General features: G+C 39.5%; 1 protein-coding gene across 9 annotated transcripts in view; it reads right to left on the reverse strand.

The window, feature by feature from the left end:
• Positions 1–12,197: 12,197 nt before the first annotated feature.
• Positions 12,198–16,643, reverse strand: part of RCBTB2 (RCC1 and BTB domain containing protein 2) — an 87,386-nt gene continuing 82,940 nt past the window's right edge. For 7 of the 9 annotated variants that reach the window (XM_077483274.1, XM_077483266.1, XM_077483268.1 and 4 more), the window contains one exon: positions 12,198–12,460. In XM_077483274.1, the coding sequence (XP_077339400.1) occupies positions 12,387–12,460 (74 nt within the window). In that variant the 3' untranslated portion in view covers positions 12,198–12,386. Of the gene's footprint in view, positions 12,461–15,618; positions 15,686–16,643 lie in introns of all 9 variants that reach the window. The other 2 variants (XM_077483275.1, XM_077483273.1) reach the window with 1 other exon arrangement.

The raw sequence follows: 16,643 nt of genomic DNA on the forward strand, positions 1-16,643 counted from the left end.
GAGCAGTGTAGGCCCAAGCCAGAACACCTAAGTGGCAAGTCACTCCAACAATGCATAAAAGAAAAAATAAACTGCGCTTGAGTAAAACAGCAAAACAAACAAAAAAAAAAGGAAAAGGGAAAAAATGTGCAATAATCTATAAAGAAGGCAGCAGCAGTAAGTGAGATACACACACCCAACAGCAATAAGAAAATACAAAAAGCTGCGCCAACAGGGAAATGGTCTATACCTAACTACCCAGAACATAAAAACATTTTTGAAGGTTATAAATAATTAACACATTCATTATATATTGAAATAAAAAAATGACAGCTAATATGATTTCTTAATTGAAGAGTTCATAAAAAGTCCATAAACAATCCACAGTTGCGATCCTTTATGAGAACACCACGGTGGTTACACACACACGAATGCGCACAAGTGCCCGTCACCATGAAGTGAGTGCGCTTACCAGATGGAAGCTTAGTTAAAGCGTTGTATGTAAATCCTCAGTCTCCTCAATATGCTCCTCCTTATAATGGATCAGCTAACCATAGTGAAAAGCAGCATTCACATATAAGTATCTCATTCAGCGATCCCAAAAAGTTCTACCAATGGCTCCAGGGAAGAAAAGGAAACCAGCATAGTATAACACCGTTTGGAAATTTTATTTGAAACATAAATAATGCACTTACATGGGTATCGGTTCAGATACAGCATGCAGAGTAAAACATAAAAAGCCGGCCGGCATTCGGGAGCCCGTCCTCCCCTTCTACAACGTGATGGCGTCACTGCGTGCCTTCCCAGACGCGTTTCGTCATAAATGACGTCAATGGGGAACGGGCAGCGCAGCGACGCACCACCTTTTATAACAAAACCAAACCTCGTTCTGAGATGCGAGATCCGGTCAGACGCCACCATTTTGATTGATGGCAAATATCCCTAAACCTTACACGATTGGCCCCTCACCAAAACAAAAACAGACCTGCATGTCACATGAACTAATGTGACTCATAAGACATCACTCCGTTGTACGGACAGGTCAGAGGGTCAAAGAGTTTTAACTGATGCCTTTTATACATGTTTTCACTTTTCTATTTATTTTTCACCTTTAATATATACGTATATTCACTATATTCTTTTTATCTCTTGTTTCAGTATAAGCGGACCAATTAATATATATTGCAATCAGTTAAAACTCTTTTTGACCCTTTGACCTGTCCGTACAACGGAGTGATGTCTTATGAGTCACATTAGTTCATGTGACATGCAGGTCTGTTTTTGTTTTGGTGAGGGGACAATCGTGTAAGGTTTAGGGATATTTGCCATCAATCAAAATGGTGGCGTCTGACCGGATCTCGCATCTCAGAATGAGGTTTGGTTTTGGTCTTGTTACAAAAGGTGGTGTGTCGCTGCACTGCCCGTTCCCCATTGACAACGTCATTTATGACGAAACTCGTCTGGGAAGGCACGCAGTGACGCCATCACGTTGTAGAAGGGGAGGACGGGCTCCCGAATGCCGGCCGGCTTTTTATGTTTTATTCTGCATGCTGTATCTGAACCATGTAAGTGCATTATTTATGTTTCAAATAAAATTTCCAAACGGTGTTATACTATGCTGGTTTCCTTTTATTCCCTACAGCCATTGGTAGCACTTTTTGGGATCGCTGAATGAGATACTTATATGTGAATGCTGCTTTTCACTATGGTTAGCTGATCCATTATAAGGAGGAGTATATTGAGGAGACTGAGGATTTACATACAACGCTTTAACTAAGCTTCCATCTGGTAAGCGCACTCACTTCATGGTGACGGGCACTTGTGCGCATTCATGTTGGTGTGTGTAACCACCGTGGTGTTCTCATAAAGGATCGCAACTGTGGATTGTTTATGGACTTTTTATGAACTCTTCAATTAAGAAATCGTATTAGCTGTCATTTTTTATTTCAATATATAATGAATGTGTTAATTATTTATAACCTTCAAAAAAAAATTTATGTTCTGGGTAGTTGGGTATAGACCATTTCCCTGTTGGTGCAGCTTTTCGTATTTTCCTAGTCACTCCAACAAACAAGTGTTCCCAATACTTGCTGTGCCCTGACCTTGGTCCACTGTTCTGTAGTTGTGCAGGGGCTGTGGCTAAAGTAGATGAACTGCATGGAGCTGGTGTGTGCTGTATATACCAGGACCCTTTGAACACACGTCTTACAGCGCCTGGAGAACTGACAAAATGGCAAATGCACATGATGTCTTCCTGCATGTGTGCTGTACTAGTCTGCCCCTTTTGAGCTGCAGTAAAACCAGCCAAATGAAAATCAGCAAGCACAGGGAATACCTTTAGGAAAGTGACCACCACATGTTTTGCACCTTAACCAGAGGCACTCACCTTTCCATGCTGTAGGGCCAGAAGGCCTAATCTACACGCTCACAGCAAGCTGCAGTAATGCAATATAAGTTAGTATGGAGGCCTCTAAGCAGCCATCAAATGAGAAGTGAAGACAATGGCTGTAATGCAAATATATCCACCCCCTAGTTAGAAAATTTGGATTATCGGCTTGAATATTTTGGTTATATGCATTAATGTATTTTTTAATTGAAAAAAATGCAGCAACACACAGGATTTTTTTTTTCCATCTGTTTATATAAACATTGTTATTACAATTTCATTGCTTTCAATTTTCTATCCTGTTTCTAAACACAATTGGGAATATAAAGCAGGCCCTTATGCAATTTTTGTTTTTACAGCAATTTAACCATTTCTTCCCTTTTTCACGGATTCTGCTGCCTACAGGAGTACTGGACTCTGTAAAACTGTGGACCATCCCTGGAATAAACACTCCTACTACCAGCTTGCCTTAGTTTAATAGGAAATCAGTACCAAGATCATGATTCTAAATACAGGGGTGGGACCTGCATCCCTTTAATTGACCCTAAGAAAAGGATTTTGTGTTTAAAAAAAAAACAAATCCTATTTTATCGTCTGAGGTACAGAATCTTAAACCTTCAGGACATCAAAAAGTAGTCCGAGAGGTAGGCAACGCTGTCATAAACAAATTAACAGGCCCCATGACGAACAAGAAGAGATGACTGCCTTCAGCTTAAAATATCACCTGAATGACCTTACACCTGAAGCTGGCATCGCAAAGCTAAAATGCCCGCCTGGTAAATGTTAAATGCAATGTCTTACAAACCTGGAAAACAGGCATGATGCCAAAAGCACTCTCAGCCCTGGTGGAATGCGCATTGGCTGGAAAACAGGGAACCAGATCCTTGAGCCCATAAGCTTGAAGAATGAGCTGTCTTACCCACCTAAAAATGGTGGAACAAAAATCAAGGCTGCCCATCCGGAATGACTACTAGAGAATCCATTTTTCAGAAAGAATAAGTGACAAAGAGGTACACTTGAACAAGCCCAGGCAGAGACCACCTTTAGGAAGGAAGGAAAGCAAGATTAAGCCTTAGAGGGCAACTCCACTTTCCTGGGGAAAAAAAAAAAATACAGCCTATACAATTGTGACTCAAGTCATGTCGTAATTGAATGTTATTAATAAATTACCTTTCCTTTTTAATCTGCTGCTCTGTAATTTTTTGTAAAATGCAATGCACTGTGGCCTCCTCAAGGCCTTGTGTACACAGTACACTCCCTGAAATGTAATTTCCTGCTTGTATGATAGACTTACTGATTACCCAAAAGACTGCACTAAGATACAAGTCAGATTTTTGGCACATCCTGCAACAAAAATTAATTTTTGGTGAGATACTCCCAAAGGGAAATCATATCTAAAGGAATGCAGATCCTGCAACTCTGCTCATTAGAGCTCTGCAGGTGCAGCAGATGACTGATAATAATTATAACCACTCCATTATATATTCACTGTGCACTTGGACGCAATTAGCTATTTCTTCAGAATTACAAGATGTAGGAATCTGCAACAAAGTTTTGTAAAAATCCTTGAAATGTACATATATCACCCAGAGGGGAATGTTTTTTTTTTTCCCCCTCATCATAAGTGGGGTTACTCTTGAAAACCACCTTGTCCCTATCCCGATTCCTTGCAGGATAAAGCTGACAGCTCCAACACACAGGTGATTAACCTTGACATTTTCCTTAACAAAACATGACCTGATGGTTTCAAATGAGGCTTCTGATGCACCAAAAGGACCAGATTTAAATCCTAAAAAAGGTAGAGGGGCGTAGATCAGGGAAGCCACATTAGAGGCCCCTTGCAAAAAGGTTTTGATCAGAGTGGGACGCCAACAATGTCTGGAAAAGAACAGCAACAGCAGAAATCTAGGCCTTGTCCTGGAACACCTCCAAATACAAAGACCATTCTCCCAGGTCCAGGCCCTTCCAGCTGAGAAAATCTGTCTACCATTTATCCATACCAGGGATGGGCACAGCTGACTGAGCTGGAACATAATATTCAGCAAGTTAAGATTCACTCTACCTCTTTACTATAAGATTTCCTGTTCCTACCTAACCATCATGGCATTATTGACAAAGGATGACCTGACAGAACAGGTCAGTCCAATGTTTGTCAGATAGAATCACCTGAAGTTCCAATATACAGATCAGCAGGCTCTGCACCGTGTATCCAGGACCATCCTCCAGGTCGTTTATGAACAAATGAAACCGGATTGGTTGCAGCACAGAACCCTGGGAGACCCCACTTCCCACCCCTGACCATTCTCCATTTATCACCACCCTCTGAACTTGTCCTTGTAGCCAGTTTTCAATTTCAACCCTATGGTCCATGCCAACAGACCTTACTTTGTACAATAAACGTTTATGGATAACTGTGTCAAATGCTTTTGAAAAATCCAGATACACCACGTCTACGGGCCTTCCTTTATCTAGATGGCAGCTCGCCTCCTCATAGAAGGTTAATAGATTGGTTTGGCAAGAGCGATTCTTCATGAATCCATGCTGTTTACTGCTAATGATCCCATTTTCATTACTAAAATCTTGTATATAGTCCCTTATCCCCTCCAAGAGCTTGCATACTATTGATGTTAGGCTAATTGGTCTGTAATTCCCAGGGATGTATTTTGGTCCTCTTTTGAACCCCTTCCCGGCCAGCAGCCACAGTTGTACTGCGGCAGGGTGGCTCCCCTGGGCGAAACAACGTTACCTTACATCTGTTCGCTTTTGACTAGCAGTGGAGCTGATGCACATTCGCAGAAGGTGCAATGACCGCTGGGCATCCGGGGTGTGTGTGTGTATAAACACACAGGTCCCTGTTCTCTCAGGAGAGAGAGATCATTTGTTCATACTAAGTATGAACACCGATCTCAATCTCTCTCTCCTCCTAGTCAGTCCCGCACCTATAGAACACGGTTAACCCCTTGATTTTGAATGACAATTGTACTCTCATACAACACTACTCAAATAAAATTTTTAACTTTTTTTCACACAAATAGAGCATTCTTTTGGTGGTATTTAATCACCTCTTGGGTTTTTATTTGCCACAAATTGGCACGGATTGGCACCAGTATGTACTAAAAGACAGTGATACCTATCAGTGCCCATCCATGCCACCTTTTAGTGCCACCTCATTGGTGCCCATCATTGAAGGAGAACACGTATTTACAAAAAATTTTAACAGAAACAAAGAAAAACATTTTTCAACATTTTCATTTTTTTTTTTTATTTGTAACGCAATCAAATACCACCAAAAGAAAGCTCTCTTTGTAGGAACAAAATGATTTGTTAAATTGTTTGGGTACAATGTCACATGACAGCACAATTGTCATTCAAATTGCAACAGCACTGAAAGATGAAAATTGGTTTGGGCAGGAAGGTGTCTGAGTGCCTGGTACTGAAGTGGTTAAGTGAAAAGTAAATACAACCTCAAAGTCTAAATGTAAACAGCTGTGGACATTTTAACTAATAAAATAATTTTAGGTAGATTTAAAGATAAAACTGTTTATTTTTTTTACTTTTACAGATTTTGTCTATAAATTATTACTTAACCACTTTCCGTCCGCGTTGTAGCCCAAAGATGGCTACAGCATAGGCTTCAAGTGCCAGGAGGGTGGAAATAGACGTGCGCAGGCAGCACGCTCTGTGATCGTCGAGTCCTTCGGACTCGGCTGATCACAGAACAGGGTAAAAGGCCAATCACGTCATTGCTCTTTACATGTGATCAGCTGTCAGCTAATGACAGCTGATCATGGAAGTAAAACGGAAGCCGGTTATTGCCTCTTTTTTTCTCTTCGCTGACAGCGTGAGGAGAAAAGAGGAAAGCCGTTAACCGGCTTCTGTTACAGGGACATCGGTCCCACACAGTGCCCATCAGTGCTGCCAATCGGTGCAAACCAGCATCACCCATCAGTGTAGCCTCATCAGCGCACATTAGTGCAGGAGAAAAACTACCTGTTTGCAAAATTTTATAACTATGACATTTTTTATTTAATTTTTTTCAAAATTTTCGATCTTTGTTTCTTTATCAAAAAAGAAAAAAAAACCAGCAGTGATTAAATACTACAAAATGAAAGCTCTAGTTTTGTGAAAATTTTTGTGAAAAAGAAATTTTGTGTGGGTACAATGTTGCATGACCGCACAATTAAGGCTGCATTCACATCTGAGCGTTTTTACCGCGATTTTGTTCCGGTCACCAATGTAAAAGGCAGAAAAACGCCTGTAATCTGCCCCAGAGGAGCTCATGTTCTTTTTTGAGCTTAGTGTGTTTTTTTTTTTAGGCATTTTGCTATAGGTGACAAAGTGCACAGATGCGAACAGGTGCCATTGAAATTAATGGGATTTTGCTTGTTGGATTTTTTTTTCAGACATTTTACAAGCTGCAAATGCTGAGGTGTAAATACAGCCTCAAAGTGTGACAGCACTGAGTGCTTAAAACTGGCCTGGGCAGGAAGGGGGTATAAATGCCCAGTAAGCAAGTGGTTAAAACATGGGAAAGGGAAAAGGAGTATAAAGCTCAAAATGGAATAGAAAAAAAAAATAAAAAAATGTTATTATAGTAAGGACTAAAAAAAAAAAAAAAAAAAAAAAGACGGTAAACAACCACTATACATCACCTTTAAAACATACTTTGGCTTCATGTACACTGCTGATGGTGAACTGACGATTAGGAGCAGTTCGGTGTTTTGTTTCAGCTGCTCCTGAACTCTCCTCTATATTATCTTATCAGTACATGTACACTGAGTTGTTTATAGGCAGTTGAGTTTAGAAGTATTTTTTGGAAAGCAAAAAAATGCATTCAGGACTGTTCAGATGCATTTGAAATGTAAAATGCCTGTAACAGCATAAACCCGCATTTAGCCACGTTTTTAGGCGTTTTTAATGGAGACATTATTTTGACTATTTGAAAAAAGAAAACCTCTAAATGCAAATGCGGCTAAAGGTGGCATGTAAACGTGGAAAAAGATGTTTTCGGTTACTAGCTGTCAAGTTAAATAGTTCAGGAGAGGTTTTAAAATGCCCAGTGTACATTAAGCCCAACTATGTCTAATACCAGGGATGCGTTTTATGGCTCAGTTACATCATGTGCAAGGCAAAGACCCTCAGTGCTGATTTCTTGGGGTCCTTTGACACCATAATGAACATAAAACTCACAATAACGCATAAAAAAAAAAATGCATTTAACAGACATTTTTATGCACGTTGCAGCGCCTTTTATTTGAACATAATCTGTTGCGAGTGGTCAGGTCCCTGTAAAGCCCCATACACACCATCAGATTTTCTGCTGATTTTTGTCTTCAGATTTACCAAAACCATGTAGTGTAAGGGCCTGCCTGATTGCATACAAATTGAAACTCCTAAAGTTTGACCTCATATTATATGGTTTTGGTAAATCTGAAGGAAAAAAATCAGCAGAAAATCTAATAGTGTGTATGGGGCTTTAGGGTGACAGTACTAGCAACTATTTTTTTTTAAATCTTTACTTTCAGTTGCATTGTATTTACATACATTCATGTATGCACTTTTATACAGCGTACTGCAGCACACACAACATTGTGGTGTGAACGAGGCAGTGACATCCTTTGATCCGATGCTGAAAAACACAGGTCAAAGCACATGGTTTTAATAAGCCCTTAGTGTCTATGGTGATCAATAGACTGGAAAAATGCATTTCATAACAAAACTTTATTAACATTAAAAATGAAAACAAAATAAATAAAACTTGCTTTGCTAATAAAGGTCATATTCAATTCCTTAGGTTTTTTTGGGGGGGTTTTTTTTTCAACGAAAATGAAAAACTACCAGTGATGTTTTCATCTCATTTCCAGTTACCTCTACATTCTATCATCTTAGATTTTGTCAGACATGTCTAACAATAATATAAAGTATGTCAACCAGCTCTGCATCTGATCAATAATGGGCCCTCTCCCATAGCATTAGCTGCAGTGCCAAGGGAAGTAACATACACACATTTTGAGTATTCTGGTCTTATTGGAATTTGACAAAAGGAGCAGACAAGGCAATCGTTGCCCTAGGCCCAAATATCTGAAGCTTGTTCTACACATATTCCATTTTCAAAGATCTATATATCCTCTAACTTCTGTTTACCATCGTGAAGTACATTAGGCTGCCTTATTATTGACATTCCCACAATTTAAAAAGTGTACTTGGGACATACTGGGTTCATAAAAAACATTGCTAATTTTTTTTACTGGGCAAAAATAAAATATGTAAATCAGTGTTTTTTTTTCAATGCATATAGGAGTTAAATGAAACCTGAGAAATAAGTAACCTGCAATAGCATTTTTTTTTTTCCCTTCTGAAATGTTCTTTGGGGGATCATCTGGAGTCAATCACTTGGAACAAGTATACAGTTCAGGGTTCTGATATCACTTGCTGCATACTTATTCTGACTCAATGACCTAAAGTGTGGAAACCAAAGCAGATAAACAGGTCGGAAAGGGCAGTCCACACTCTCCTCCAGCCCCCAGCTCAGCATTTGAGTCTCATGTGCTCCACAGGAGTTGCGGAGACAAATGCCATAATAATTTGACTTTGTTGATTATAGTCTGAAGTAAATATTTGGAGTGCACAAGTTACATTAAAATGCATTTTTCCCCTGACAGCACCATGTTGGCACATTTGGGTCCATCCCACCCCTTACACTGAAAGTATAGTAACTATAAATTTGCTAAATTCTACCCTTTTAGGAGAGGATATGAAAGTTTTCAAGGACCCTGCAGTAGTGGATGCTGCATTGATGAGGCTGGCTAGATATGTGGCACTTTCCCTGGACAATGTTGTCATGTTCAAATATCTATCAATCTAAAAAGACGTGTACTTTCATGTTCCCATCTGGTCAAATTTCCAGAAATGTCTTCGCTTTGTGGTCACTCAAATTCACTTTCAATTCCTTTGACTTCCATGCAGCCTCACAATTTCACCCAAGGTTTTCACAAAAGGGCTATTCGCTAATAGTCCTTCTGTGGAAAAAGAAAATCAGAGTTTTTGACTATCTAGATGAAATAGTGCTGCTACACCAGTACAGGGAAGTGCTTTTTAATCATCGGGATCTACTGATCTCTACTGTGCAAGAGTTTGGCTGGGTCATCAAGTTGGAAAAAAAAATCCAAATTAGACCCACATGAGCTGTAACCTATCTGGGAGGTTAGTTTAGATACTCAAAGTAATATGGTGGCTCTTCCTCCTGCCAAGTTCCCAAATATCCTGGGAAAAATAACAATTGCTCTGGATTCAACAACTTTATCAGCTCACCAGTGCTGGCAAGTTCTAGGCTCAATGACCGTCTCAATTCTGATGATTAAGTGTGCACAATAGAATGCTCATCCCTTCCCGTACAGCTTCATCAGGCAGTGGCACTTGGGGAACATAGATCAAATAAACTTGATCACTCCATATAATCACCAGAGTATCTACTGGTGGATGAACAAGGAACATCTCAGACATTGCCACACCCTATAAGAGTTTTCCTGAATGATGCCAGTTATGCTCAGGGCCAGTGGCACCTTCAATTTTAAAAAAATAGTCCCCGACATACTAGAGTTGCTAGTGGCTTGGCAAGCCCTATAATTCCTTTCATCTGATTCAAGGTTGCTCAGTGCTGCTAAAAATGGACAACGTCACATGCAGAGACACGTTTGCCAGATGCAGCTAAAGGAAGTTACCCCGATTTTTGAATAGGCACTGCGACAATCTCCTCCATCTCTCAGCAGTGTATATTCTGAGGACATTCATTCTTCTACCAGAATGCCTTTCTCATTCACAGCTGGACAACAAGTGGTCGCTGTCATTTTTCAAAACCTGATGTCCTGGACAATCCTGCTGGAGGTAGATCTCTTTGCTTCTCCTCTCAACACAATTTTTCCTAGGTTCTATTCAAGGTTCCGTGTCCCTCAAGCAATCCAGACAGACGCATTGATTTTGAAGAGGCTCTTTCAGACAGCGTACACATTGCCTCTGGTCCTTCTAATTCTACTCTTCCTCAAGAGGCTCCTGAGCGAGAGAGAGAGGGAGAGAGTGTCACAATTTTGGCAGCGATTCCTGATTGGCAGAGGTAGCCATGGTACCTTCTTCTTCAGCTGACCTTGAGGGATCCTCTGCCGATACCATTGGTACTGAAGCTGCTGTCTTAGGGTCCCATTCTTCATTCAGCAACTGACAAGCTCCACTTAGGGGACTGGGTCTTGAGACGCAGAAATTAAAAGATCTGGAGTGATCAGACAGGGTAATAGTGCTATCTTTTCTCGAAAAAGAGTGTCTAACAGCACATACAATCTGACTAAAAAACAGTGAAGTAACTGTAAGCATTTGTTCCTCAGAGGACTTGTTTGTAACCCCCCCCCCCCAACAGGGTCAAATGAAAAGTACCAAGTCCTCAAGCAAGATTATAGCATCCCAGTTTGTTTTCTCTGGCTTATAAATCTAAAGGGTTAGCAGTCCTGGAAAGTGTGATGGCTCATGCCACCTAAAGTATCTCAACATCGTGGGCAGCCACGTGCAAAGTCTCGCTGGAAAAATTTGTACTGCAACCATGTGGCCGATCATTAGTTTGTGACATATTGTGTAGAACGGCCAGCTTTACCCATTGTTGAGTTCAGAAGCAAAATAATTTTTTTTGGCCCCCAGCTACGATTACATTTTCTGGCATTCATCCCTCCCTGTTGTGGCTTGTTATTTTTCAGGTGTGCTCACATGGAGCAGTCAGGGAAAACGGAAAATTGTTCTTCAGGTTTACTGCAATTTTCCTTTCCTGACAAGCTCCATGGCAGTACAGCTTCCCACCCAGTCTGAGGAGTCTACTTACGTAGCACTAGGCATAACTTTATAGCTACCATTCTGCTAGTGTAAGGGGTGAGTGGTACCTACCCAGGTGTGCTGCCATGGAGCATGTCATGAAAGGAAAATTGCAGTATGTATGAAAAATTCTTTTCAGGGGTTTTCTTTTTACTTTTTGTTCCCAATACAAAAAAAAACTGAGAAAAAAAAATGTATCCAAACCGGCTATTAAATTAATGCCTTATCTGTCCTGAAAAAAAACATGTGCATCACGTTAGATTAGACTACAAACACTAAAAAGGTATGGGTAGAACAAAGACATCAACAAGATAACAAAAAAACTCCAGGACTTGAGGGAATTTATGGGGGAAAAGAGAATGGAATTCTAGTAATTAACTCCCCAATACTGAAAAAAAACTTTTTCCTCACCCTTCCCTTTAACCACCCCCCCCCCCCCACCAACTCATCTTGACAGGTGCTTTTGGGGAAGGGGCACTTATGCATCAATGGCACCCAAAGAGTACTGGTCCCCTAAAATCCCTGCGTGATGACAACAACCCCCTTCTTTCTTGAGAGGACCCTGCCGCTGACCATCCAATAGGAAGTGTCCACTTCACACAGGTAGTGAAGTAGACACCCAAAGAAGGGCCCATTCAGAAAATAAACATGAGAAAGGTCTTGGGATGGCAGTGTCACATGACTTCAGGCAAGTCAAAAAGAATATTTACTTAATTTTTCTTTTTAACCAAACGGTATATAGAGGAGAGTGGGAGCAAGGGATGGTCAGGTAGTGATATTTATCCCGAAAAGGAGGGACTTTAAATAGAAGGCTCCTTAATCACAAAGCTCTATTATTTGGGGGGTAAGGGTGTAAAAATGTGTAAAAACAACCAATAAGGTGCTAGCTTTCATTCTGAAACCTTAACTAAAACAAACACATAATGTTATACGTTGTTGCAATCTGCAGATCTGCCCTTCTTAACTCCAGTTCTTATGAAACCACCATTTATCATTCATTTATTATCTGACCAAACAGTAATACACAAGTGCTTTTTATATCATTTGGCTTCCGTTCTAAAATGGGTATAGAAAAAGCAGCAACATTCTCATACAAAATTTCTGTCAGTTTTTAAAGGCTCCAGCTTTGCTCGCCTTGTTAATAAAATTCTTCAGGAGGTCATTTTCCATGCTACAAAAGGCGTCCGTCTGGGTAACCATAGTCATGTGATTTATGCAAAATCTGAAGCAAAACTCTTCCAGATCCTGAAATTAAATACTAGCTTTAGATACATTGGCAAAACATAAGTAACAATTGTTCTAAATCATTCTACTACTACAATATAACAAATAAGTTCCACTATTAATTTAATAATACATTTTTAGTCATTTTATGTAAATAACATGAACAATGCCTTTATAGATAGGTTCCTGTGTTTTTATATCCCTTTTAAGAAAAAAAAAGGATTAATATCCACAGAATGCAAACAGACATTTAAAATCAAGCCTAGAGCTTTCCCGGATGAGAGGTGTAGCCATGTGAAAAAGTAAGTAACCTTCATGGAATTTTTTGAACTTTTCAATATATTTGAACAGGCAAACACTGGGGGGGGGGTTATTTACTAAAGGCAAATCCACTTTGCACTGCAAGCACACTTGGAAGTGAAGTCGCTCTAAATCTAAGGGGTAGATCTGAAATGAGTGGAAGCTCTGCTGATTTTATCATCCAATCATGTGCAAGCTAAAATGCTGTTTATTTTCCTTGCATGTTCCCCTCGGATCTACAGTGACTTTACTTCCAAGTGCACTTGCAGTGCAAAGTGGATTTTCCTTTAGTAAATAACCCCCTATATCTTCAGTGAAAGAGTGTCTACAAATAATATACTTGAAAAAAAAAACACATGAAAAATATGTCTGTTCAATAATTTAATAAAGAAAAACAACAATAGATGTAAATGCTGTTGAAAAAGTAAGTACCGTTGGACTGTGAAGCTGGTATTGCACCCTTTACCAGAATTGACTTCTAGGCATTTTGCATCTTTGTCCACCAGTCTCAGATATTAACCCTGACTTTTTTGACCGCTACTCTGCAAAATGTCTTAATTGAGCTTTGTGGGTTGCCTTGCATGACCTATCTATATTAAGTCTTTCCACAACTGGGATATGAATCACACAACTTGATTAGGCCAGACCATAAGTTAAATTTCTTTGGTTGATATGCAAAGCGCCTCAGATAATTTTCATGTTTAAAGATACATTTCTGGTTCAAACTTAAATTTTTGGACAGATGGCCTCATTCTCATCAAGCACACTTTTTGAGTGAACTATAAAATTTTGACTGTAAGCTGCCCAAAATTATAACATTTTCACGACCATGCTTCACAGCTGGTATGATGTTCTTCTCCTGAAATGCTGTATTCAGTGGGCTCCAAATAGCACTAATGTTACTGTAGCCAGATAACGCTACCTTTGATTCATGAACCCACAGTTCATTGCTCCAGAAGGCCTGGTCTTCATGTCCTGGCATTCATATGCAATTGCAAACTATAGTCTTGCTCTAATTTTCTTCCTGGACAGCAAAGGCTTTTCATGGCAATCTCTTTCTGATTGTAGCCGTTTAACTCCAGTTTTTGTAAGAGTTAGCCCTTGTTCATACCGGTGCGATTTGTTATGCGATTGGACAGTCCCGAGTCACGTCACAGATCACACCCGATTGTCAGCAAAGGGACCATTCAAATAGCTTGTGACTCAAGGTTCCTGTACTACTTTTTGCTTATTTCAATTCAACTTTCATAGACGTGTGTTGTATGAAGTTGCAAGCCGCAATGAATTTGGCAGTACAAATCATACTGATGTGTGGCTTTGAAAATCACACCGAAGTAGCGCGATTTCAAAGCCAAATTGGTGTGAATGGGTAATTTAAGCCTTTTTTTTAGCATCACAGTTAGTTCTTGGTTCTGCCAGTCTTGGACACATTTGCAGTAATTTGAAATCTATGCCACTTGTAAATAGTTTTTGTAACCCTGGAATTGTTTATAACCCAATCATTTGTAAAGCCTTCAAAATCCCTTGCCAGACTCAAAAATGTTTTGATCTTGGCAGGATGATACCACACACACATCAATAGCAAGGAGACCACCTGACCCTAGTTATAAGACAAGGTCCACCTGCATACCCATAATCAGAACTTTTTCACATGACTGCAGCTTTTTGGCAATATACAGTCATCCTGAATAATTTCTGTTCTGTAATAAAAAAAAAAAAACGTAAAAATCAGTTTGTATGTGGTTAGAGATTAAGGCCATAGGATTTAAAGAGTAATGGTAGTTCCGTCAAAATGTTAAAACGTTCTTTAAAAGCACAATGCATTGATCTGTAAAAACGGGAAGCAATGGCTTTATAGCATTAGTAGTATAGTAGTATTAGTAGTGTAGTATTTATAGCATTTATACTTTTCTATACCCTTGTGGGCACTGTATACAACCTCTAGACACCACCTACCTATGCCTACAAGCAGGTGTGGTGCACCTCAAACTGACTTCTAGAGAAAGATAGCCACTGTTGGGCAGACATTAGCCACTTTTCTACAGTTTGCATGCACATTAATCAGAACAATGATGCCAGGATGATGAAAATAGAGTTCACGTGGTGTAGTGATGTCATCACAATGGGTAAAATAATGATGTAATGCTGCAAATGCAGCTCCTGTCAAGTATTAGCCTGTTATAGAACGTAAAGCTATCCTCAAAAGGATTAAAACAGAAATAAATAAACTACTCTGGCCTTTGACGGTTCTCCTTTACAGTATCAATGGTGAAGGATGGGACTGATTTATAAACAGTGGGAAAAAAAGGGAGGCAAACCCATAGATACCACACCAAATATACAGTTTTATTTTCTTGGAGATATTTAAAAAAAAATATTTAAGCTACACCAGTTTTCATAAGTCAGACCCAAGGTGCGTGACAACGCCTAGTGATGGAAGTGGGGAAAACTGTTCTATTCATCACTTGAGAAGAGAATTTGGTTTTGGTTTAAAAGAGAAGTATGGCCAACGTTTTTTTAGCCATACTTCTCTTCTGGATCACAAGAGTACACTTGTGCTCTCCTGTAATCCTGTGACACCACAGAGCCACTCAGACATCTGAGCAGATCCTGACATTATTGTCAGGATCCTTCCAGAGTCTAAACACCAGCTGCTCTTGTCCCCTCCAAAACCTAGCACTCGAGTGAGTGCTGGAGGGGCAGAACAGTGCCTGAAAGTCACCATTCTCTGCTCAAAGTGGACAAAGAACTGAGTTGGCAGTGGTCATGTGATCACTCCGTTCTCAGCCAGTGCGGTACAGCAGCAACATCAGACATATGCTATAGCCATATACAGTAGATGATTATTTATTTTTATTTTTTTGTTTTATGTAGCTCACACTTTTCCTTTAAAGGAGATGTTCAGTCAAATGAAACATTTGCAGTGGTATAAAAATGTTTCGTTACCTGAAAAAAATAAATAAAATTGGTTTAGTAATGTGATTTCAAAACCAGTAATAGATTTTTTTTCTGGCTATCCTGCACTCCGTCCAATGCTGGAACATGTGAATCAAACGCCAATGTAAAAAAAGAGTGAAACTACTTTTTTTTATTTACGTTGTTTTGGCTATAGATGACTATACCGGAAGCTCTGGATGGTAGCTACAAAATTAGAACAGTCGATTCCACATACAGTAGATGGGCATGCAAAATTCCTTAGGTTTTTAGGCATGGAATCTTTTGGCAGTGGTGGTAATCTTGAGTAAGTGGGGCTCAATTCTCAATTTAAATGGACATCCTCTTTCATGTAGCCCCTATCATCTGCCTACTTAGGTAAACAGCAAGCCAGATTTATGGACAGACATGACAGTAACTCCACTTTCATGGGGGGAAAAAAATTGCAAAAAAAAAAAATATATATATATATATATATATATATATATATATATATATATATATATATATATTTTTTTTTTTTTTTTTTGTATATATTAATTGCTACATGAGCCATTTTTAATTGAATGTTATTAAAAATTACCATTGCTTTTCAATCTGTAACTTTGTCATTGTCATTTTTGTAAAATCCAATACAATATGGCAAACTGAAGGCATCCCGTAAACCGCTGGTGTATGGCATGCCCCTAGAAATGGCATTACCTGCTTGTGCGATTGGCTCAATGATTTTCCCAGAAGTCCGCACTAAGATTCACGATTTTATGCATGCTCTGCAACAAACATTTCACTTTTGGGGAGATGCTCCCAAAGGTTAATCGCTTCCCAATACTGACCCCAGCAAGTTATTCAGCTGATTAATAATGAAAAAGTCACTCCCATTCAGAATTTGTATCCAAAGACACAAAGTGGGACAAGCAGCTTTTTCTTCAGAGCAGAAGCAGGTTGGAATCTGCAACAACATTTATTAAAA

The sequence above is a fragment of the Lithobates pipiens genome, unplaced genomic scaffold, assembly GCF_037356315.1.
Source record: "Lithobates pipiens isolate NorthernLeopardFrog02 unplaced genomic scaffold, aLitPip1_a1.2 Scaffold_16, whole genome shotgun sequence".
Classification (NCBI taxonomy): domain Eukaryota; kingdom Metazoa; phylum Chordata; class Amphibia; order Anura; family Ranidae; genus Lithobates; species Lithobates pipiens.